Source organism: Apteryx mantelli, chromosome 5 (genome assembly GCF_036417845.1).
Source record: "Apteryx mantelli isolate bAptMan1 chromosome 5, bAptMan1.hap1, whole genome shotgun sequence".
Classification (NCBI taxonomy): domain Eukaryota; kingdom Metazoa; phylum Chordata; class Aves; order Apterygiformes; family Apterygidae; genus Apteryx; species Apteryx mantelli.
In genome coordinates, this window is record NC_089982.1 from 22,738,846 (window position 1) to 22,764,370 (window position 25,525).

At 41.6% G+C, this 25,525-nt stretch overlaps 1 protein-coding gene across 2 annotated transcripts in view; it reads left to right on the top strand.

Moving 5' to 3' along the window:
• Nucleotides 1–656: 656 nt before the first annotated feature.
• The window catches only part of UGT8 (UDP glycosyltransferase 8), a 49,218-nt gene continuing 24,349 nt past the window's right edge, over nucleotides 657–25,525 (top strand). Inside the window, exons 1-2 of one of the 2 annotated variants that reach the window (XM_067297634.1) lie at nucleotides 657–1,148; nucleotides 20,131–20,954. In XM_067297634.1, coding sequence (XP_067153735.1) covers nucleotides 20,133–20,954 — 822 coding nt within the window. In that variant the 5' untranslated portion in view covers nucleotides 657–1,148; nucleotides 20,131–20,132. Of the gene's footprint in view, nucleotides 1,149–19,963; nucleotides 20,045–20,130; nucleotides 20,955–25,525 lie in introns of those variants that run through there. The other variant, XM_013951904.2, reaches the window with a different exon arrangement.

A 25,525-nucleotide genomic window follows, 5' to 3' on the forward strand; every position in this document is an offset into this window, starting at 1 on the left:
ATTACCATTAATATTTAACCTCTGTCCGGTGTTGGTGCCTTTTCTCCAGGAGGATAGAGGGGAGGGAATAGAGGAGTATTACGTCCCTTTCGTCAGCCTTCCCCCAGGCAGGGACCAGGGCAGCGGGGAGTCAAATACTCTTTCCTGCGGAAGGAGAACATAAAGGACCACACATGACTCGAGCAGCTAGGGCGCATGAGGTAACTGCTTGGCTCTAACGAAGTACGGAACCAAGCCGGGGAGTTTGGGGGCACGTGTGTTGTGCCTTAAGCAAAGCCAGCCGGCAACTAAAAGAAGGTCCCGCTCAGGCAGGCACCTCGCGGTCACGCCGCGTGGAGATGCGGGTTCCCAGGGGAGCGGGGGCCGGTGCCTCGCAGGGCCGCCGCCGCCGCCGCCGCGCAGCGCGCGCCCCAGCACCCCCGCCCCAGCGCGCTCGGCGCCCCGGCAGCGCGGAGGACGAGGCGCGGCGCCCGCCGCCGCACGGAGCGCCCCGGCCGCGCACGGGCTGATTGGCGGAGGCGGCGCCGGCACCGCCCGCAGAGGCGGGCACAGGGGACCTGCCCCGCCGGGAGCCCCGCTGTCCGGGCAGCCGGGGCAGTGCGTGGGGCGGGAGGGCGCCGGGGGGCCGGGACGGCAGCTCTCCGCGCCGGCGAAGGGGTGAGGGCGGCCTCTCCTCGACTGGCCGGGGACCCGGTAGCAGCATCTTCCCGGAGCGGCCGCCGGCTCTAGGAGTGTCGACAGCGGTGCCGGTGCATGCGTCCGGCGGGGTGGCAGCACGGCGGAGCGGAGCGGGGGCAGAGGGAAGTGATGAGAAGTTGAGGGAGGACGGAGCGAGAGTGCCCTCTCCTCTGCTCTGCTCTGCTCGCCGCGCCGCAGGGACAGCCCGGCCCCGCAGCAGGTGCAGCACAGCCTGGGCGGAAGGGACAGGGCGGGCCCGGCGCTCCTGGCGCCGCAGCGGAGGGGCTCCGGCGGGAGCAGTGCCTCAGGCCGGGCCGGACGGAGCCGCGCAGCCCCCGCGCCCTCTCGGCTGAAGCGGGGGGGGGAAAAGAGCGGCAAGCGGAGCCCCGAGCAGCGGGAAGCGACTTGCTCTGGTCTTCGGCTTGTTACCAGAGGCAAAGACACGGAGAAACGGCCCTGAAGGGATAGAGGTGAGGGAGGTCGGAAACACCCCCGGGGGCACCGGGGAGGGGGGTGTCCGGGAAGGGGAAGGCAAGGCGGGCCCGGGCCCGCTGCCCCCTGAGGCGGCGGCGGCCCGCGCGGCTCCGCTGCGAGGCGCGGAGCGGGGGGGGGGGTCCCTGCCCGGGCGCAGGCAGCGGGGAGGTGGGCGCGGAGGGAGGTTCTCGTTTCACCTTCCTGCTTTTTCACTCCCTCCCCCCCTTCCTTCCTATCCTTCCTCCCTTCCTCCTTAATGCAAGAGGAAGCCCTAGGCGCCTTGCATCACCCCCCGCGGAGAAGTCGGGAGGAGAGGGTGCGATGGGGCGGGAGGAGGGGCAGGAGAAAGGGTGATGGCGGGGGGGGGGGGAGAAAGCTGAGGGCTGCCAAGAAAAGCCGCAGGGGAAAGGGAGGCTGTGGCGATGCGGTGTCCCTGGCCAAGGGGAGTGGGGCAGAGGGGACAGCGTGACCCGGCGAAGCGCGGTGCGCTCGTGGGGGTGCTGAGGGGCGTCATTCCTGAGCAAAAAAGGACTCTCCTTCGTTTTTCCTTCCTGAAGTGGGCACGAGCCGCTGCTGTGGGGAGAGAAGGGATTGGGGGGGGGGGTTAGACCGTCTCCTAAGAGGGGCTCTGGGCGCTGGGCATGGCACCTGTGTGGCACAGCGCCTCGGGGGCGGGCGGCAGGCCGAAGGGGGGGTCGCTCATGCCGGCTGCCCTCTGCGTGCGTCGCCGCAGCGGCGAGTGCGGCGGGAGGAGCGCGGGGGGCGCCCGCGGGGCGCTGCGCCAGCGGCGGCGGCCGGGCCGCGCCCGGCAGGTGCCGCGCTGCGCCTTGAGGAAGTTGGGCGCCTAAAAGCTGTGTGAGAAGGAAGAAGGGGCCGCAGCGATACTAACGCTAAAGCAAACACTAATCCTGTTCCTTAGCCGAAGGCAGATACTTCGGAGAAGTTCGGGGAGTGAAGTGAGCGGTGAAAGTATGTGCGAGGGAGGGGAGTTGCTGGGGCCGGCTGCCGCGGCGCCCGCGCTGCCCGCGCGGCGGGGCCTGGGCGGCGGCCGTTGGCGGCGGCCGTTGGCGCTGCCGCCGCGGCGCGTTACCTGGCGCTCAGCGGCGGGGGTGTGGAGCGAGGCACTGCCGCAGGCCCCGGTGTGGAGAGCCTTTAAAGCACCGGCTTTGCCTCAGTTTCGGCTCAAGTTTAGTTTTGATTTCCCAGTCATCTGCTTAGAGCAGTTATCTGGCTCTTGGTGTTGTAATGAGGGGCTGTCACTGTCAGACATCCTAAAGTTGTTATGTAAAGTCAGGCAGGCGCATTTGCATGTGGGCGCCTGATATTATTGCCCAACCATAAACTTGGAAACTTAATGTCAGGAACATATATGTGAATATTTAGCCTGGTAGGTGTCTTGAGTGAGCTGTGCTTTCAGTGAATGTGAACTGAGTTTCCATCCAAACTGCCTTGCTGTTTAGGAAAGAACATTGCATAATTGCCGCTGTATGTCCCCTGCGGATTAAAAAAACCCAAACTTTTAAGAGAAATGTGAATAAAATGTCAATATTTCAACAGATATTAAATAGTATTTTGTTTTTTATGACTTATTATAAATGAGTATGCAAATAACTGACTTCAGAACAATAAGAAATCATTAAAAATACGCAGTCCGTCTTGCATGTTTGTTGAAGTTGCCTAGGAATGAACAGTACTGGATAACTTCAGTAGTAGAGTTTCTTAAACATCTTTCACCCCAAAACAAACATATGGAAAGCAATATTTTGTTTTCTTGTTTTGTTTTTATACTACTTTGGTGTTATGACTAAGAGACTTTGTTTTGGGAATAGTTTTTGTAGTATCATTTTTTTTAAAAAAGACATTTAATCTAAAATTGTCTTTAATTGCATTTCTTATCTGAAACTGCCTGCCTGGCTTCCCAAACAATGGTCATGCAAGGTCACTTATATTTTAGCTGAGCTGATTCTATAGCATCAACACCCCATAGTATGCAATTAACCTTAACTTTGCATTTCCTTTTTTTTTTTTTCCCTTCTGTGTTGGTCAGTGATCCAAACTGAATACTGGGTACTGCAGTGACATTTTTTTAAAACTACTAACCAGTTCCTGTTTGGATCATACTATTCTTTCAGATATACCAAACTATCATGAACATATTTTTGTTGAGAAAGTGTGCAAGTTATCTGTGAAATGCTAGGAAATGAGTCTGAAATGCTTGTGTTTTATGTTTGACCTTTTATGCAACATTTACCAGTAAACAGGAGTTCTTTGCGTGAAACAAGGAAAATGACTTTCTTGTTGTGATACATGCCTATTAAGTATATAGATTCTAATGGGAGAATCATGTTAAAATATTTTGTAAATACCCTTTAAACTTCCTATTCTTAAAGCACTTTAGGCAGTTGTAAAATAGAATTTGGATGGAGAGACTATGGAACTAAGCAGGGTTTGAAGAAGGCCTTGGAGGTGATCCCTGTAGTCCCCTTATGCGTTGGGGCTGAGTCATGTCAGCTCAGCTTTGTAATACAGAGCCCTCTCCTCACCTGTGCAAGGGGAGCGGCAGCAGCTGCATTCACTAAAGCAACAATCACTAAGCAGTGGATTAGTTTTATACACTGGTGGCAACTTCTACTTGGTGAATGGCTGCTAGCTGTTGTAATAATTCATTGGCAGTCATTGCAGCTGCCGATTGAATTTGTGCTTGGCCTGTGATCAAGGCAGGATTCTGTCATAACTCCATATTGGTGCCTTATGATACCTTTATGTGTTTTAGTTATTATTTAGGGAAATTAAAGGTAGTCAGGAGTACCACATTCACAAAACTTAATGCCATATTTAATGTATCTAAAATATATAGAGGTTATGTTATTCAAATCAACCCTTTGGAATCATAACTCTGTTCCTTGGCTCATCTGGAGGAATCTTATTGGGTTGGTAAGTGAATGCTAAGGAGAGCTATGGATCATGGTTTGTAAAGAGGAATTATGAGAACCTGTCATAATTTCCTGTATTGTATCATTTGCTACAGATTGACTTGGCTGATTTCTAGGAATACATTTTCCTTCCAGGAATGGAAAAAAAAATCAAATTTACCTTTGTCAGAGTCTTCCTGTGGTAGTTCTGTTACTACATGTGCAGACATTACATAAGAAGGTATGGCGGTAAGCCTCATCATGCATAAAATGATGCTACTGAGCTTAGTTCTGTGTAGGTCCTGTTCTTCCGTACCTGTGGAGTCTTGTACCGATCATGTGTTTTGGTGAAACACTTCTCCTACCACTTCAAAAATGTTCTGCAATTAATTATACTAATAACTCTAATAAAAATTATTGCTCTGATTTGATGGATTTTCTAATTCTCCTTCCCAGCAATGAGCTACACTATTCCTGATTTTAACTGTTGTGTATTTTATTGCCCGCACCTACTTTCCTTTCTCTTTTACACTTTGGGCCTTTTAAAGCTCTTCTTTCCACATCACTGTTTTAGTCAGATTGCTTCCCTTAGAATAGTACCAAGAATTCAGTTTAGCTACTCCATCTTGAATGAGTCCCTTGTCAATTATTTACTAGCAAATCACACTACAGTATTAAAAGCCATTGAGACATTTACTGTAAGAACATATTCAAGAGATGTTTACTAAATGAAATAGCTTTTCTCTTTAGATTCTAACCCTAACAGAAATGCTTTTATTGCTGCTGTAGTATTACGGAGTGATATTTAAGAAGAAAATAGGTTTAGTGTTTGAGAAATACTGGAGTAATAGAAAGCATTTGAAATCACTTGCTCTTTTGTTTGGATTTTTGTCCTTTAAAAAAATTCCATGCTGAAAATTTTTAAGAAAATACCTTTGGGCTGAAAACTGATAAATTCTGGTACAGATCAGCGTTGTTTATGAATAGGTATCATAGAGGCCTCTTGTCCCTGTTTTTCAGGAAGCAAAATATACTAGAACATTTTAAATGTGATTCTCTCTCCTAAAGTATGTATCCCCCATCCCCAGGACAGTTATGTCTGGAGTGAAATTCCAAGACTTATGACACATAAGCATTCTGGAACTCTTTGACAAAGTATTACAAGTCATGAAATACTAGAAATATTTAGGTGCTGTTTATCTTAAATGCTCAGTGTGTAGACACCATGAATACTCTTTTTAGGTAAGGAATCTTTAACTTGTCTGTAGCTTTGTACAAAAAACTTCAGAGGAATTCATCACTGTTTTTCATGCAAGTACCTTAAAATTTCTTCAGTTTTCCTTTTTGTAATGTTTTATAATCTGTAATAGAAAGGATTTCCTGTCTCTAAGAATCCTGGAATTTCCTTTTTGCTTTTACGTAATCATATCATGCTAATTATTTTAAGTTTTGCTAATTACATAAAAGATTTCTGACAATGTTCTCTTTTTTGAAGCCAGTATATTGGAGAAGTAGTTTGACCTTTCTTCTGGAAGCTTTTGAAATTTTTACTGGTTTTAACAAATTGTCATATATAACTTATGTTAATCCCTGAATAAGGCAAAAGTTGACATTCTTACCTAAGGTTTTATGAAATAACATAATCTGTTTAGTTTTTAGAAGCAACACACCTAATCAGCTATACCTGGGACTAAGGGGCATGTACAACATCGTTGCCAAATGCTGAACTTCTAGTTTAGAGTAGACAATCTTTTAAAAAAGAGAATAGCTACTAGCCCGGTTCAAAAGGTGTTTTCTGTTTGGGAAGAAGTGATTTTTAATGGAAAATATACCTGCAAAACATTATATTTTTGCAAACTTGCCAAGTGAATTTAATGTAACAGGTATGATTTAAGAGGTTAGAAAGGGAATTAAAAAACAGTGTAGGTGTTTGTTTTCTAAATGACATAGCTCAGAGTTGGAAAAAGTAGTGATCTGATTTGTTGTGACTTCCCTTAAGTAGCACAGTTGCTGTCATGCACATAATTTTATTTGTATAATGAAACAAGTATAGTTTTTCCTCTTCTTTGCTCTGTGCTAATCTTTTCTTCCGTGAATGGATGGCTTCACTCCACAAGAACTCAATCACTTAAAGAGATTTTGTTTTCCCTTCCTATCTTCAGAACCTTCATCAGCAAGTGAAGGGAGAATTTAATGGGAAATCTTGGGCCAACTTCAGGTTCTGAAATGGGTTGAAAATGAGCCCCATGCCCTGGTGAAACAATGTATTTACAAAAATCAAAACAGAAACATCCCTTGAAGCCTGCTGGAGGTTGTGTCTCAGTGTATTTAAGGGGAGTTAGCAGTGTGGTCTTAAAAGGGTGGAGGACCTTCTGAGTTCCTCAGAGTATTTAAAACACTATGAGTGAAATTGTTTTCACCCATAAATCCACAGCCATAATCTTTAAAAAGCTGGTATTTCATACATTTGTTAAATGTGTGGATTGAGCGGGTAGCTGTAGCACAACCTTCAAACAATAACCAAGTCCTTGAAATGAATGACAAATTCTGTAATTAATTTCAAGGACTTAGTTATAATTGTGTTCTAATTAAATGCCTTCATATCTGCCCAATTTGGTGTTGGTTTCCCCCCCCCCCCCAATTTGAAATCGGAGAAGTCATTTTGCTACCACTTAAATCAAATGAATAAGTCTTTGTAATTTAGAGCACTGGTTCTTAAAATACAGCTATTTTGAAAAAGAGTTTTAACAACTTTCAAAAAAATGTAGAACTATTTGCATAAAAAAAGTCACTTTTCCTGTGCTGTTATTTACTTGCCCTTAACTTTATTTTCCAGAGCACCTATATTCTTCTCCCAATTTGATGTTTGAATGAGGGGTTTTCAAATTCAGAGGAAAAAATCAGATCTTTCCTAGCTTCTGCTATAAAAGTGATCAAAGCAGCGTACCTGTCCAAATCAAACATGCATGAGGAACAGGAATTCTGCCAGAATACTGTTCTAAATATGAGAAGAATTTAAACAACATGTAGCTGTATAACTTACTTCTGAGATAAAATGGGAGGCGTAGCTGGCAGGCCCTGTGACTACCAAACCCAGCAGCGTGGCCGTCAAGAGGGTACCTGGATGGGCTTTCTTCGACGCTTGTGAAGTCTGGAGAGGGAGTCTACTCTGCTGAATGCAGCTGTACGTCTTTCCTCTTGGCTACATCTTTTGCTGAACTGATTGAGATGTATTTAGTTGATGTGTATTCATCTGTTTCACAGACATAACCTGTCTTTTCTCCCCCCCCCCCATTTTGATTAAATATTTTTGTTTAAGATGAAACATGGGAAATATATACAAGGGATAACAGTGCAAACAGATGAGATGTTGTGCCACAATGCATAAACGTTTCATACTGTTGGAAATTCTACACTAAAATACCCTTTCAAATGAGTGGGTTTTTTAGTTTCTCACTTGTTATTTTAACAGTCATTGCTGAGCCATAGTAGAGGTTTTCTAGTTGTATCCACTTTGGATTATTAAGATTCAATTTTGTTCTTTTATGAGATAGTTATTAGAGAATGTAGAATGCTGTATGCATGTTAAATGTTTATTTTATGAGTTTGTTTGGGAAGCCAGTTCTGCCAGCTTATCATGATGTAAGCAGGTGTTGAAAAATACTTTTTTTTTATAGCATGGGTGTGCTCAGACATTGAACTTGGACCTGAGTAGCAGTAGCTTTTTCAAACGCTTTTTTGTCTGGAAGGTTGCTGCCAGTGAAGAGCTTGCAGGTTATGTTTGGCTTTGGCAGTACTCTGGAGTTACCTGGTGCATATTCCACTCGGTGCAGGATTGTGGGCAACGCTAGGTCAGGTCAGCCTTTTTTTTTCTGTGCCCCTTCACCCCAAGCCCTGAATATATTCCAGAGTGGATTTCACAACCTCTGGTAACCTGTTTCAGTGCTGCACTACCCCTTCCAGTGACAAAGTTTTTCCTAGTGCCAATTTGAACTTACTAAGCTGCCATTTACGGCCACTGTTCCCTTTAGTAATGGCAGATGGGTTGCCAAGGAATTTGGCTATCCAGCTAAACAGGAAGATCAGGACAAGTGTGGAGTGGCTAAGATAGAGATGAGTATGTACTCCAATTCCCTCATCTTTTTGAAAACCACTGTCCTGCCAGGTTGCTGCCTGGTTGCAGCCACCAGGCAGTCAGGTTTGTGTCTGATCCTGGTGGTCCTCAGGGCATCTCCCCAAATTGTATTTATAGCTTGTAGGCCATAGACAGTGCTGGCTGTGAACTTTCTTATGGCTTAAGAGAGGCTCTGTATATATATTTTTTTCCTCCCCTTACACAAAGCCTGCAGTGCTGATACTCTATGAAGTGAGCTATAGGCAATGTGAATCTTGCTGCTGCTCTATGCGCTGCTGGCAAAAAGGATCCAAATCTTTCATACTCCCTTCTAGGGTTCTCTTCAACTAAACGTGCTGTGCCTGAGGGAAATTGGGGGAGATTGTCACAATAATCTGAATAAAGTTCAGACACCAATGTACTGTAAATGCAGAGAAAGATTTATTGCAGAATTAGGTCCATGTTTAAGTCTGGTCCTTGGAAGAATGTTATTTCTGGTCTCTAGGATATTTTGACAGAATTACAGAAACTGAGGCTTGAGGTGCATGTGTTTGTTTGGTCTTTGGTCCTCAGGCACAGAATTCTTTGGGAAGAAAGTGACCGTAAAGTGCTCATGGAAAGCCTTGTTTGCAGAAATCATTCTTCCCAGCACTCTAAAGTGAAAATGTAAGGGTTTTCTAGCAACATGACTAGATAGGCCAGTTTAGGGTGTTGGGCATCCAATGCTTGTGGGTCCTGAAAGTCTGTAAATATGAGCTGCTGGCTTAAATCTTGTGAAGACTTATGTGAAAACTCACCCAAGGACAGTTGATGCTTATCAGAATTTTTCTTTCAAAGGTCTGATACGCACTGTGTCTCATTAAAGAGTGCAACTTAAAACTACAGTGTTTATTTAACCGTTGATAGTGGTAAATGTTTCATTTACTCTACCTCATGCTACTTTGGTAATTGTTTTACTTGTTTATCAATTAGCTTTATTTTCATTAAAGCACAGTCAAGAAGATGGGAGGATGCCAAATAAAATAAATTACTTTAATCTCAAGCTACACATCTTTTTTAAAAGTGGTCAATCTTGCATTGTTATTATTATTTTTATGCTATTTATTATTGAAATAACTTGATAGTCTACAATACTACTGTATTTAAGAGAACATATTTCTATTATACATCACCATTAAATAGATGTGATATAGTGATAGTGTTCAAAAAGTTTTAGGTTTTTTCCAAGGGTGGAGGAAGAGCTACCCATGTTCCAGAGAATGTAATAAGAATAGACACGTGCACATCATGTGCTAGCACTTGATGCATACCTGAATGGTTAGTTTTTGGTGTGTTTTGGTTTTACACTCAGATTGTCCTCTGTGAATCTTGGTCTTAGAGCCACACAGTCACCTTTATCTTGACTTTCTGCAACCTTTGGATCTATATCTTGTTTTAGTCCTTAATATTTGTGAATTAACCTTCTCTTTTTGGCTTTTCTCTCAAAAACTACTTGCTTTCATTTTATAAAAAAAATCTGTCCTTAGACTCTTTCCTTACTGAAGTTATAATCCAGTCCTAGACCACTATTGAAGTTAGAGATTGGCAGGAAGTCTCTGTATAGCTAACAAAATTTATATAGCTACTGGGGGGAGGGGGAAGGGTGTCCTCCCCCTTGCCCCCACATGGTGTGCAGCCTGCACCTTTTAAGAAGGGCCCTGATGGGATTTTTATCCTTCCTGATTCTGATAGGTGATCTCTTGCTTTTAAAATGAGAGCCCAGGAGGATAAAATTGCATATGGAGTAAAGCAGTTATATACAGTACTTCATATTATAAAAAACATCTTACTAGCAAGTACTTCAAATCAAACATGACAAAACAGAAATCTGAAAGTGAAAAGCAACAGTTTGGTTTTAATCTTTAGTTGGGGAAAAAAAAACCTAGCTGCAAATGCACACTTTTGGAAGCAGAACTAAATGATGAACAGACTATACATGCTGAACAGGATTGGACTATACATTGTTGCTGCATACAATCTTGTGTAATACAGTTATTTTAATTGAGCTGAATAAGAGGAAAACATCATTAAAGCAAGTATTTTGACTTTGAAGAAAGTTGCATTTCCCATTGCAGTAAGTGACAAACTTGCTATAGTTAACCTTGTGATTCTGTTTGTGTGACTTACTAAAATGTAGTTATTTGCTATAGGATGAGGTCAGAACCAGAACAAAGAAATTCATTCAGTGCTTCTAGGTGTCATGTGATGGTGTGACACAGAGATAGCTTGTACCAAGCTGAAACTAACCAGTGAGAAATGAGGCATCCCCCCCAACCTATTATTTAAGGTAAAATATAATTCCAATAAAATGTGTGATAGATTTAAAATGAATATATTGCTTCAGATCCTGCAGCTTATTTAGGAGGCAAATTTTATGCCTTTACAATTGCAGTATTTAACTATAGCCTGCATTTGCATCAACAAATGAAGCTTCCTGGAAAATTGTGCACTGCATTTTCTTCCAGTCTATTCTTTAAAGAGCCGTCTTACCAAATAAGAGTCCATCACTGAGAGTGGTTTTGTTTTTTGGGTTGTTTTTTTTCTTTCTTTGGATACTTAGTTAAGCCAGTGTTTCAATCTGTTTTCTGCTGCTGGGGAGAAAGAAGAGGTTTTCTGGGCTCATCTTCCTCCCTCCCAGCATAGGGAGGTCAAGCACTCAACCCCCCCCCCCGGTGGAGGCACCTTCACCTCCACCAGGCAGAGGTGGGGTGGGTTTTGGTCCAGGTCAATGCCCTAGTGTTGAGGTAGGCCCTGCTCCGTGTTGGGCTGCTCTGGGCCTGCCTTCCCCTGTGCTGCCACTTTGCGCTACCCCCTGAACAGCAGCCGTCGGTCACAGGTGAGCTGGGAATTCGGGACTCTTCATCCTTGTCCCACTGTTTGCCTGCCTCCGAGGTGTTGGCAGTCTCGGGTGAGAAATCTCTTCTGTCTCCACCAGAGCTCGTACAGCTGCGGTGATGCATGCTTGCTCCCTCTCTGCAGATAGAAGGATTTCTTCTTTTTTCTCGCTGGCTTGTTCCTGTCGTTTTGCTGGTGCCTTTGTCAGGCCCCATGTGCGGCGTGATGATGGGTGTTCCTGTCGCTGGGCTGCTTGCAGAAGAGCAGGGGCACGGCGGGAGCAGGGCCTTTGTTCTCAAGCCCACAGAGTAACTGGTTAAACAGCACCCGTGTCTCTAGGAAATGCAGCAAAACTTGTTGATTTGTTTGCCTTTTTTTTTTTTTTAATGGTTGTGTTCTTTTGCAAAATGGCTGGAGCAGTTTGAGCAATGTTGCATGTGGACCTAAATACTTGGTGCAAAAGTGCCCAGAACTTGGGGGCTCCATCTCAGCACCGTGTGTGTCCACGGTTGGCTTCATTCTGGCGCAGGGCCTGAACTCATAACTGCGGGCCTGGCCTGAGCTGTCTTACTGGTGTGTCTCTGCAGCGTGTTCCCCAGTGCTCCTGGTTTGGGGGCTCGCGTGCAGATGTTGGAGTTGATGTGGCCAGTAGCCTGTTCTGGTCTGCATCAGTAAACCACGCTGGATGTGCTATACTACTTTGGACGTAGGCACTAGAAAGGATAGGTTTCATGCATTGCTTCTCGGCCTGACCAAGCCTTACAGAAGAATGTGGAATAGTGCTTAAGTTTAGCAACAAACACTGATATATAAATTAGTATTTGCAGATTGTGTCCCTGATACTTAAGGTGAAAGATGTATGGTTTATAGGAATTTTCAGATACCTTGTTTCAATTACCTTGTACACAGCAGAACAAAAGAGAGCTTGCTCTTCTCCCCCTTTCTACTTTCATTGGGGTGATGAAAATAGTTCTTAATAGTTATAGTTATAGAAAATAGTTAATTGTATTAACTGACTTACATGGTAGGTCTGTGAACATTAGTGTTTCATAAAGATTTTATATCCTATGAAGCTTGCTTGCACACAGTTACTTGGACTGAATCTTGAAAATGGATACTGGTACAATACTGACATTCAATAAAGTATGTATTTTTAACTGAATATTGTTGGTTGCTCAATTGTAGTGCATAGGAGTGTTAAGGAATGTAACTTGTGTGAAGGAGAATGTGCCTTTGCACTTCCGTAACATATACTTCATATTATGAAAACATTTAATTAGACTTGAATCGCTTATCCTCAGGTAAATCCCTTCTTGACTGATGTTATCAATATTGCAGTATTATCACTAGAAAGTATGCAGGCCTTGCTGTGGTTTATAAGTGACTTTGTAAAAAATTGAATATATTAGTGTTAATATCTTTATTCTATGAATATGTTATTATAAATTCATAAAAGATTCAAAAGTTAATCTTCAGTCTCTTTGGATATTTACAATAGTCTTCCATAACTGTAAAGTCTCATTTAGAGCAGTTCTTTCAGAAAGCGATGGCAAAGTGCTAGTAAGAATGTTGCACCTAAATCTTAGAACAGTATGTCCTTTACATAAGAGTTTTGTTTCCTTGTAATTTTTTTAAAAAGATCTGTCTATGAACATGTCTATTCAAAATACTCTTTATGTACTAAATGTAAAACTTCTATTTTGAGACGAGGTGAAATATGTAGCTTTTGAGCAAGGTTTTTAAAACCCTTTTTCCCAACTCTTGAATACTAAAACTGAAATAAAATCTTTCTGTGTTTGATGAAACCTGTTATACAAATAAGTTGCTACTGAAAAGAGTTTCACAAATCTGCATAGCCTGTTGACTCCCTCTTCATACCTCCTTCACAAGCTCTGTGTGTAAATCGCACAATAACTCTCTGGATGCTTGCAGCAACATCATAGTGTTTATAAATCTTTCCTCTCTCTTATCTGTAACTGAAGCATTCCAATGGTACAAAGATACTACAGCTGTTGGATAAAAGAATGTAGTTCAAGAAACTGTACAAAGTAAATACAAAAGCCTATCCTTGCATACGTGCACATGATTTCTTACTTAATTTATTTGGTTTAAATAGGAGCCCTTACTTAAAAGTCAAATCTTACTACTTATCTAAACCGTTGCAACAGAAAATAGCAATCATAAAGTGTCATATAGTGTCATAATCATAAATTGCACTACTTCAGCGATTTGTAACAAGATGTGTGGTAGGAAAAACTTAAGAATATAAATCCAAAGTTTTTGCAATGCTTGTTATCAGAGTCTCTTCCTAGGCAATGTAATAGTTCACTATTTCAGGGCTTATAAGGTATCTTACTATTGAACCATCCTATAAGCCATATAGGAGAATATTTGATTTGTTTCAGAAAGTTTTTTTTTTTCTTCTCTTTCAACTTCAGACTTAAATGCAGGTGCTTTTTGTTAGTTATTCTTCGTGTGCCGTCTTAGACTCGATAAAATGCTTCGCTTACAAGGCCTTTGCTCATGCTCCTAGCTTTGTAGGGCTTGATTCTGTATTTGTTTTAGCTGAGATGTTTACAAGCCTATGAAGGTTGGACACCATGTTTTATCTGTAAAACTGTGTTTAATAACAGCTAAGGCAAACACATTTTCACCTATCAATGGGACTTTGAATAGGTAGTTCAGAACTGGGTCCCTGTAAATCAGGACACAGCAATCTCCTTTTTGAACCGTCTTGTATCCAGTTTACAGTTTACAGCTATGGAAGTAGGATTTTTATTCTCCTTTCTGAAATACTGAGTTTTGTGTAGTGAACTGGTAGTAGAGAGGGCAACACTGTAAGCAAGATTCAAGTGATAAATCTGTGCATTTCCAGAGCACTGGTTGCAGTTTTTAGTAAACAATGTTTACTGAAATATAAGTAAATCTTAAAATTTCCTCCTTTTTTTGTCATCACACTTGTGGTGCCATGTCATTAGCTTTCCATTTGCACAGTTATTTCAGTGCTAATTAGCATTTGAACTTGGGTTTGCAGAGGTGGAAATCTAGTTCATAAACCTGCTCCCTTAATGTGAACTGGTATCTGTGCAGTGGTGAGGAGTAATCTGAAACCTTCGGGTAAGCTGAGAGTGATAGTGGCTGGAAAGATTGCTCGTTTGCTGTCATTACAGCACTATGGTGTAGTATGAAGGGCACCTTTTGAGGCATCGTTGTCCATCTTCTGAACAAACTGCCTGAGCAAGCTCACCAAAACTTGATGAATTTGAAGAGAGGCTGAAAGGATGGAAAGTATTTGAAAAAATTGCTTGCATCATAGCACATAAATGCTATAAAACTCTTTTATTTGCTTCTTTAGAAATGAAGAGCGTTATGTATTATGAGTGCATAAAAAGTACTGCTTATATATAGTAACACGTAACTACATATGAACTGTTTACTTTTGAATAATGAAAAATATTCTTCCAGTTAGAATTCAAGTTTTGCTGCATATTGAGGTGCCTGAGAGCGAGTTTTGCTTCTGGAACTCTCACTCAATACATTGAAAACAGTATTGCTGGCTTGAAAACAAAACAGTTATTTGTGAGATTCAGAAATAGTATGTAAGTAGGCAGCCCATGGTAGAAAGCTGAAAAAAAAGAGGAAAAATAGCCTGTAAGTATTAATTATAGAGTGATTAGCATATTATTAAGGATTCAGCATAAATTTTAGCACTGCAATTGACTATTACTGTAAGTTAATAAATATTTCAAATTAAGAAATCATTTTTAAGACAGATACAAAAGGCAGTGTTAATTCAGTTTTACAGTATTCACTTAAACATTAAGACTGTTCATATAAATTATATGAAACTTAAATTTTCTTCAAGATCTTTCCACACTTTTTTTTTTTAATATCAAGCCTTTGTGAATAAAATGGGGGAAGAATCCCCCTCCTGTCTATTTTTTTTCATCTGCAAGTCACTGATTTCTCTTCTGTACAGTCGCATTTCTGGTTGAAGATCCTGCTTCATCTTTCTGGGTGACTGGAAGAAAATTGCTTTAAAAAAGGGGAGGGCAGGATTTAGAGCTCTTTTCTGGGCAGCTGAAAACATCCTTCTACATCTCTGTGTGTGCTTGGTTTTTTGTAATGGGCATTAAGACTCATACTTTTTCTTTCATTTGAAAAGCCACATGTAGGTAATTAACTTTGTGAGAAGCTGTTGGAATAGGCTTAATGTTTAACATCCTGGTGTTTTTTAATGTTTAACTTTCTCTTGCGGCACTCCAACAGGTGAACTGTTTACAGACAGCAGTTGCTTTTACTCATATAAAAGCCCACTCCTTACCTCTTAACTTTTTCTCCATACTCGCTTTTTGTTTTAGGGCTTTTTGCCCTAATGGTAATGTTTTCAATTCAGTGATAATTTTCCAAATAATTTTTTAAACTTTAGAAAGTTTGGATATTTTTTCTGTTCCTTTTTCTGTTTGTTTTTGGACCTTCTGCTGTAAAAAGATGGCTCATGCACCAAAAAATCTTATTTGATGAAGGCAAATCCGAAGCGTGATCAAAGGAAGAAAATGTTAATATATTAACTATCTTGAAGAAACATGTCATCCTCTGGCTTTGGGTTTTATTTCCTTCCTTCTTTAAGGACAGTTGACAGTTCTTTCTAATACTCCTAGTATTCAGAAGCAGGAAACACTTGCGTTGGGTGTTGGTCCTTTTCATTTATTCTGGTGAGTGATTTGTTCTGGGTGTTCACTACTGGGTTGTGACTGAAAGTTAGTGTGAAGAGTGCCTACATTCTGCTCTCGATTAGCTGCCTTCAAACCGAGCACAACCCATGTAGTTCTCCAGTCCTCTTTTAAGTCCCCTTTGTCTACCCTCAGACACTCATAGATATTAATTGCTTTTAGGGATGAGTTGAGAGTCAGAAATTCCCATTCAAATATGCGTGTGTCAGCTGCTCACTGTCTTAGTGAAAATATCTAGCATGTTTGAGGAGTTGTTCTTTACTGACCACTTTTGAAGTGTGGGACTGAGAGCTGAGCTGAATTCGCGTTATCATGTGTTGTTATCTTGATGATGACACTGAACACCTATCTCTTTTTTTCCCATTGGCAAAATGGGAATTATGTTTGAAGTCAGTGGGTTTACAAAGTGCTGTTACATATTGTAGGACTGCCCTCATTTGTGCCAAATGCAAACCTTTCAAGCCCTGATTTTGGGTGGTCAAGGGATGATAATATGAGGCTTCATCCTAGACGTTCCTGCCAAAGGTGGAGCCTTGGACCTAGTTCAATATAAGGTCAATGCCATCTTTCTCAGTTAAAGAAAATGTCACTCAGCAGGCTTTTCTCTAATAAAGTGTCATGTATGTAATACATTTATGGTTTGGCAGGTACTATGCATATATTTTGCTGTCCCTGTGGAGAATGCTTACATTGAAAAGGAGTTGTGTAATGCATTTGAAACCTGTGTGTGGTGTTTTATTTTTTAATGAGTTTTGAGTAGTGAAGATAACACAAGTTACAGACTTCCAGGGAAGAATGTTGTATTGTCTCTTCAATACTGATATGTTGCATTACAGGAAAATTAAATTCTGTAAATTGTTCATCATTATGTTGACAGATTTTCTTATTACATGGGTAGTGCTTTGTAGTAGCTTTGTAAACAGTAAAATATTTTATGCTATTCTTATTAAAGACATTGCTGTCTAATGGAGTGGGGGTAGGAAATGGTGGTGTGGTACTGTAGTCTTTTTAAGGAAGTGCAGCTGCAATTCCATGTGGCTTTCGGTGGCATGCACATAACCTAACTTGTGGAAAATATGTCTTAGGGCTAAGTATTGTGTCTTCCTCTTCACTAAGACATGATGTGCTTTTAGCCTGCATCAGATAAGGAGATCAAAGTACAGCATGGGATTCTTGCATCTGGCAAGCTGTTAGGTCATGACTAGCCCTTAGGCTTCTGTTACCTTTGATTCCTATTGCTGTTAGAATATTAACTGTTTTTGAGTTTCCCAATCTTACGCTTCCATTTGTGGTGTTGCAGTATCATTACTGTTGACAGAAGCAGTAACTTAATACCGTGGGAGTGTTTATAGCATGAGGAGATGTAATCAATAATTTTTTTCCCAGTTTGATTAATTGTTTTTCTTGACTATTTTATTGAAGAACCTGTTTTTAAAAAAAACAAAACAGTTCTTTTATCTTCTGGTGGTATCCTCCACTGATGTGCAGTGCTGTTGAAGATAGTTGAGTGTGGCTTGTTTGTACCAATTGTGAATATTATGCCAAATCTACATTTTTTTTCACTTGTGTAACTATCGGGCACAGTTTAAAATCTGAGCTCCACAGATTGGCAATAAGTCAGATGACTAGTGGGGCCCTGTTCTACCACATCCTTTAAACGAGAGCTCCTGGGAAGCCTGTGGAGCTCTGTGGAATCGTGCAGTTTTCTAGAAAGTCTTCAAAGAAAGTGAACACCTAAATTAAAAAGGTAACTTGTACCTTAAACTCTCAGATAGGTCAGGCCCTCATGCTGGAAGCTTAACAAATACTGAAACAAAGCAATACTGGACTTCATTTTCTCAAGACTGGAGTCATTGCTCATTTTCTCTCAAAGCTTATATAATTAAAAAAAAATTAGAGATTGGGAGGTGAGTAAAGCTGTTTCCCATGATGTAGTAATGCTTCCCCCCCCCCCCCCCCAAAAAAAAAAATTTCTTGGAGAAGGAATATGGTTGCTCATTAGTTTAGCTACTGCTATTTGCATTGAAGGAGATGTTCTATGCTGATCTCCAAGACACTAATTGAGGCAACTTAAAAACTTAAAATTCTGAATTTTCTGTCAGACAATAATGAAGTAAGATGAAAATTTCATTTGTAAGTACACTTTCTGCAAGTAATTTCCTCCCTCCTCCCCCAAAGTGTTACCTTTGTGGAAATTGAGTGTTGTGCCTGGGAACCGTGAAGCTTCTCAGCATACTTCGCAGAACGCTGCTTCAGCCTGTGAATATGTTGGTGTTGTGGAGATTTCAATCAATTCTTGTGGTTCAGTTCTTTATTACCTGCCCATGGAAACTGTAAGATCTTATTATGCATCTTAATGCAGCGGGGCTTTGTCACAGGAGAAAACCCATGTGTCTTTTCCTGAATGAACTTTTTTGTACATAAACATGCGCATGCATGTGCACACACTCACACAAAGTACTGCTGGTGATGCTTAAAATCAGCAAAATTCTCTGTGATGGCCAGTAATCTGCTATGCATCATCCAAAACTTCTGAAGACAAGTATGGAGAAGGCTTCAGATGCAGTAAAATAATTTTTCACATGATAAATGTGATTAAAATAGTCTATGTACCTTGTGGTAATTCTCTAACTTTATGTGGCCTCCATTGGTGCATGCTCATACAGGTTTTAGAATCAAGCTACTTGCAAAGCTGGGCTAGGAGAAAACTGGGGCACCTTTCAAAAAGCAAAATTTCATATTGTAACAGTACAAATGTAAGGTGCTCTGCTGGTAAGCTGGTAACTCACATACCATTTAAAAAAAAAAAAAAGTCCCAAACAATGTTTTAAGGAGGGGTATAAGACTATACTGTAAGAAGATAACAAAGATTGAGTAGTAACATTATCTGTTTCCATTGTGCTTATTTATGAAGGATACTGCAACAGACTCTCGTTTCCATGAGGGTTTGGTTTGGCAAAAGGAAAGAGCAGATCACGTGGTTTGGCTTGCACTCATTTCTCCATGTCTGAAGAGGGTCAGAGTGACTGAAGAGCACTCAGATGTGCCCTCTCCCTGCTTCTGATACGCTTTACTCTCATCTGGCTTACACAGTGTTTTATAGGCTATACTCACAAAAACATGAGGAAAATTCTTGTTCTCCCTTCTATGGCCAGAAGCCTGCTACAGTCACGAATGGTCTGTGTTTAGGTCTACCCTGTTGTCTTACTCATGCTTGAGTATGTGCTCAAGTGCTGATTTAAGTGGGTTTTGAATCAAGCGCTTCTAAAAGTACTTCAATGGAAGTTAGCAGTGCACACATGAACATCTTAACTCCCTCTGTTTCACTTGTTCTCATGCATGAAGTATAATTTTTGAAAGCTCAAAGTAGTTAAGTTGATTCTTGTTTGGTAGTATCTTCTTGCCAGACTTCAACTTTCCATCCCCATGTATCTGGCTAGTGTTAAAGAAAAAAAAAATTGCTTGTCTTTTTAAACAGACGCTTATATTCTTAACTCTCATTGGCTTATAAGAAATAAAATGGCATCCTTAAACCAGACCAGAAGGTTGGTTTAAAAGCTGTGGGTGACGATCAGACAAGGACTTGGAGCAGAAAAGCTTATAACTGTGTTAACAGTAGTGTCAACTACAGCTCTCACTGCAGTGAAAACAAACCACAGAATCACAATTGGCATATTACAAGCTCCAATAGAGCCAACAAGGACTGAATTATCTATAGTAGAAAGGCTTATATTCTGTGTGGAAAGGAAAGTTACATTCCCAATATATCCTTTGTGCCTGATGTGTGAATAAATAGAGGATTTTAGCCCTTCAGTCTCTGAACCTAGCATCTTTCAGGAATGCTTAATTCATCCAGTATATTAAAATGAACATAATGCAATTGTACTTTTAAATATAATCTAAAACCTAGCAGGATCTAGCTCTCAGGGCTGACTTCAAGATCTTACAGTTTTTGTATTGCATATATAATTCAGAGGTGATGCACACAGTATCTTCTATGGAGGTTACGAACTTCATTGTCAGTTTTCCTGCCATATAATAGCAGTGGTATATCAGTATCTGTTGGAAGAAGCCTCATCTACCTTTTAAAGACAGATGGAAAGGGAGGGGAGGGAAAAAAGGCAGATTTTATTTAACACCGAGCACTGCCAAATTCACTCTGAAGCCAAGTGGCTGCTATCCTGTTCCCTGCGACTACTGCAAAGACAACTTTGAGATGGGGAGATATGATTAGCTCTCATGGGACACGCTTAGTGATGGTACATAGTAACTTTTTTTTTTTTGACTCCCAGGTAGCATATGAATTTGTTGTCTGTTGATGTAATGCTTTTATTTCTCATTTCAGCTATGAAGCCGTACACTCCAGCTCTCATTCTCCTGTGGAGTGCTGTTGGGATAGCGAGGGCTGCCAAAATCGTTGTTGTGCCGCCAATTATGTTTGAAAGCCATCTTTATATTTTCAAGACTCTGGCCTCAGCCTTGCATGACCAAGGTCACCAGACAGTGTTTCTCCTCTCTGAGGGCAGAGATATTCCTCCATCTAATCACTATAGACTTCAGCGTTACCCAGGGATCTTTAACAGCAGCACCTCGGATGATTTTCTCCAGTCCAAAATGAGGAGTATTTTCTCTGGGAAACTGACAGTCCTGGAACTGTTTGATATCCTGGATCACTATTCCAAGAACTGTGACATGATTGTGGGCAACCAAAACCTCATGCGTGTCCTGAAACAGGAAAAATTTGACCTGCTCCTGGTAGATCCTAATGAGATGTGTGGATTTGTGATAGCTCACCTTTTAGGGGTCAAATATGCTGTCTTTTCAACTGGCCTTTGGTATCCAGCAGAAGTAGGTGCTCCAGCTCCCCTGTCTTATGTTCCAGAATTTAACTCACTACTCACAGATCACATGAACCTGTTTGAGAGGATTAAAAATACTGTTGTTTATATTATTTCAAGATTTGGAGTCAATTTTTTGGTTCTGCCAAAATATGAAAGGATAATGCAGAAATACAAGGTTCTACCAGAACGGTCCATGTATGACTTGGTTCATGGATCCAGCCTGTGGATGCTTTGTACTGATGTAGCACTAGAGTTTCCAAGACCCACGCTACCAAATGTTGTTTATGTGGGAGGAATCCTAACCAAACCGGCCAGCCCTCTGCCAGAAGTAAGGTTTGCTGAGCTTTGCAGTAACTTCTATAATATGTGGGTCACTCCATATGATGAGCTGTGGTTTTTAAGTAGTGAATTTCAAATGGGCTCTAATGTCTTGACATTTTAAAACTTTGTTGTTGCTTAGTGAAATATACACTTAAAGTAACTGGAAGTGGGCTTTTTGGGGGGTTGGGGGAGAAAGTTATTAGACACAAACTCATCAAACACTCTGTGGTGGTTGCAGCAGATATTCCTGTTTTGTTTAGTGTTACAGCAGATAAATGTCAGTGCCTGCTATCTTGAAAATTACAACTGTAATTTCTAACTAAGTGTGGATTAACGTGGAGGGGAAAAAAATAGTCAACAGATGAATACTGCTTACACATAAGGAAGCCTTTTAATAGGTTATACTACCTTTAATTTAATGATATTAGTGTTTTTGTGGAGCGTTTGCTTCCCTTGGTAGGCTAGGTAAAAATGTCCTTAAAACTAAGCATGAAGAAACTGCAAAGGTGGACGAATGGAGATGATGTGAGTTGACATAAATGGCACCAGTACTTTACTTGAATATAAATTTTTACAGTGCCTTCAAATACAATAAAACTGAACTTCAGACTGAAATAGTGATAGTGACTGGACTGAGTCCAGAAATCCTGGCTGCAAAGACCTCAGGGTTAATAATTAAGTTTTATTTATTTGGTGCACCATGTGCTTCTGAAACCTGGTATCTAAGAATGCCTCTGTTCAGCAATACAATGGTGAGTGACAGGCAGAGCAAAATTTCACAGAAAATCACGTCATTTATGCTTTTATTTATGTGTACGTAAACAAATAGCTCTTGAATCAGGAATGACTAATAATAGACCCTTCTGGCTGGGTGCTAAATGGGTAGATAGATCTGAGTGCTCAATAGCTTGCCTCTAAAAATGTCTCATTCAGCCTTCTGATTTGGCATAAAAACTGCCAGACCAGCTTTTCATGTTTTTCCCTCAGAGTTGATCTTGGAAGGCAGTATTTTTTCTTTAGACTGGCAGTAGTGTTTTGACCTAGCAGCATCTTTTTCCACCAACTCGGAAAACATCAAACAATTCAGTACTTTGGGCTGTGTGATTTAGAGTGCTGTACCAAATTCCCTTACCTCTCTTTCGTTTTTCCCTCTCTCTCAACTTTAAATACATTTGAGCTGAATGAAAGCAGGCACTTGCGTAGCATTCTGAACATACTAGGTATTATATATAATAATATACTAATGTTTGGGATATCGCCCCAGAAACTTCCTCTGGCCTCAGCACAAACTAGGACACTTACCTGGGTAGCCTGAGTTGCACAGGAAGGTGAATTCTCTAGCAGGAATTTGGGAGCAATCTGGCTCCTGGTGAGGCCTCCTTGGGACCCTTTTTTCAAGGTCTCTCTGCTCCTTTAGGATAATCTTAAGCCTCCTTTTGGGGCACTATGACAGTACAAAAAGAGATGTGGGTAATGACAGAAGGAGAATACAAATTCTCGTAGTGATTATTCTTAGAGAACAAGTCCAGAATAAGAACATTATATTTTACATGATTTTCATTTAATGGTTTCCAGTTATAAGTAGGCTGTTGTTTGAATTAGATTAGCATTAACAGTTTTTCCTCTAACAGGTTTTCCCTGGTGTAGATTAATGTGTTTGCATTTAGAAAGTGCCTTAACTAGTAGGGATATATAGCCTGAGAAAGCAGCCTAAAGGTAGTTCTAGGCTATTTAAAGTTTAGCTGTATTTTCTCTAGGAAGACCTTATTGACTTGAGTTGCAACTGCTCATTTCCAAACTGTTATTTTCCTTTTTTCTAAGAAGAAAAATATATCCTTGTTGCACTATAAATTTGGGCACTACATCAATGTTTTCTTATTTGGTCTCTCTAGATTTTCTTCAGGGTAAAAAATTAACCGTCCCCAAAAGAAGCAGGTGGGGTTTTTTTGTTGTTGTTGTTGGGTTTTTTTATAAAATGAGGTGGAAGAAAATGAAAGGAGCACTATTTTTTGTGTTTTGCTATAGTGATTTTTTGAGCCTCTTGAGAGTGTATTTGTGTGTACTTTCAAAATTTCCTTGAGAACCATGAATGCTAACCTGCTGTGAAATCTTCTGATGCGAGAAGATGGAATTGTAAGTAAAATATTTAATGTAACCAGACTCAGTTACACGGTGACCTTGAAATAGTTTTATAGATAGAGTACAGCCTGGCAAATACTTATTACATTGAAAAAACCCTGATATTGTTTGTGAACTGGGACTTTATTTATCTTCTCTTTGCTTTTATTGGGCAATTCATTCTTATAATGTTCTAAGCACAAGATTTAAGTGAATACAAGAGACAAAGTGAGAGTGTTCATCTTTTAAGATATAATTTATCCATTTCTAAGTTGTTATGTATAATTCCACTTCCTGGGGTATGTATTACAGGTAAATTACTGGGTAATCAATTTGCTATTACTGAACAGTTAGATACAATTCATAACTGTCTCTATACTCTGTGGCAGATTAAAATTGAATCGCTGGTGCTGTTACAGTTTTCAGCTGTCACCCTGTCCCGAAGGCAGGAGCCTTCACTAAATTATTTTCTGCAGCGTTTAGGCTGGTGTGTTAAGGTAAACCAGATGTGGCATTGGTTCGCATTTGTGTGATGGGCTGAAAAATATGATGTTTCAGGAACTGTCTTGTTCAGTGGAACAGATGTTTCTGCCCAGTGATGATGGCATTCCCCAGGAAGGAGGGGCACGTGGCTGGTGATAACTTTAGGAGTTGAATTTAATCTATTACTGTAAGCTATTAAGATCTCATGGGTACTCAAAAACTGCTTGTATGCAGGCCCAGTCTATTTTTTGTGGTAGAGAAGTTTCAAGAAAAAAATCTTGTTGGTCAAGTCCAAAGCGTTCACTGAACACAAAATGCTGAAATGAAGCTGGTATAAAACCAAAGCAGGGTCTCAAGGCCACAAACTCTGCAAGCTGCAGCGAGAGAAATGCAGAGGGTGAGCCTTGCCTGGGAGCATAAACTGGGAAGCGTGAGCCACCGCACGGATCACGACTTGCTTCTCCCCATAGGCTGGGAAAAGCTGGGATTTAGCCATGGCTCCGTCGTGGGACAGTCACTGCCCCAGAATCGGGAGCTCCCTGTGCAGCCTAGCGGGAAAACCACAGCCTGTCCCGTCACCTGCTGCTGACTGCGGTGAGCCTCAGGGAAGCGTTTGTTGTTCTCCTGGAGCAGTGGCTGTTTTGTGGAGGGAGAGTGTCTTATTTTGAGGAGGGGGGGGGGGAAAGGGAATTACGGTTCTATTTGGATTATAAAACCAGTCAGAAAGCCCTGGTTTTCAGCTAATAAGTAACCTCTTAAAAAGAAAAGGAACAAATTAGTAATCAAACAATCATAGTTAGAGAAATTAAGGTCAGGACTGCTGAACTGTCACACAGTCACGATTTTTAATTTTACTGGTTTTAGTAGTTGTGTTTGGCAGTTGCTCAGAACCTGCACTTGTGTTTCCCTTTACACCTCTTCTTTAAAGAAAAGGTGTAAGAAGAATATGGCTTCCAAAATAATACATAGCAGGGAGTACTGAATATCCATCATGCAACAGTGAAAAAGAAAACTATTACTCTTGGTTCGCTGTTAGCGTTTTGATTCAGGGCAGTGGAAGGGTTTTGATTTAAAGCCCCCCATCATCAGCACCTAACCGCATGCTGGCTTGGTTTGTAATTTCGGTGCATGTGAACTAGATTTCTTTTGCAGGAAGTTAAACTGGGAGCTTGCAGACATAAGGGTCTGTACCAGTGTTTAGCCTTTCAGACAGCTTTAAGTGACATACAGGGATGTTCAGTTTGGGCCACCAGACTAAATCCGGTCCAAAGGAAAACCTCTGGAGTGCGTATAGCGCAGGTGTAGGGCCGCTCATGTTGCTGATGCACTTGTTTAGGTAGATGTGGCCCGTAGTCCATGTGAAAACAGCGCATTAGTGTGCATCTTGCATGTAGCACGTGGAGGAAATCGAGCTCACCAGGGCGCATGTTTATTGCAGTCCGGAGTTTGGCAGGTTGTGCTCACACATCGGGCAATTTACCCATGTAGCAGGCATGATTTTTAGCTTGTGTTGAACTCTAGGGCAATTATGGCTACAGTAAACAGCACCGAGCTGCAATCTGCAACCAGCAAATGCACCTTTGGATTGCAACATATCCAGCCTCCCCAGAAAGTGTCAGACTCTGCCTGCTGGTCCTCCTTTCCGCTTTCCCACGAGGATGTGCCCTGCGGGAGGTCTGCGCTTGGTGCAGCGTCCCCTGGTGCAGCTGTGGCGCTCGGCGTGCCGGGCAGCGGGAGCCAAGCTGCGGCAAGGAGAGCGGCAGGGCTTTTGGAGGTCACCGTATCTCGCGCTGCCCGCGGTGCTGGGAGCCCGCTCCCGCTCGGCACCTTGGCCTCGGCGTGGGCAGCACAGGCTTAGTCTTCCCTTTGCTGGCTAAGTGATTTGTCAGTGGGTAGCTGAAACTCCTGATGATAACAAATGTCCTCCTTGCATTTTTCTAAGCTTTGCTGCAGATCCTGTCATTTTCTGCAGTTTAA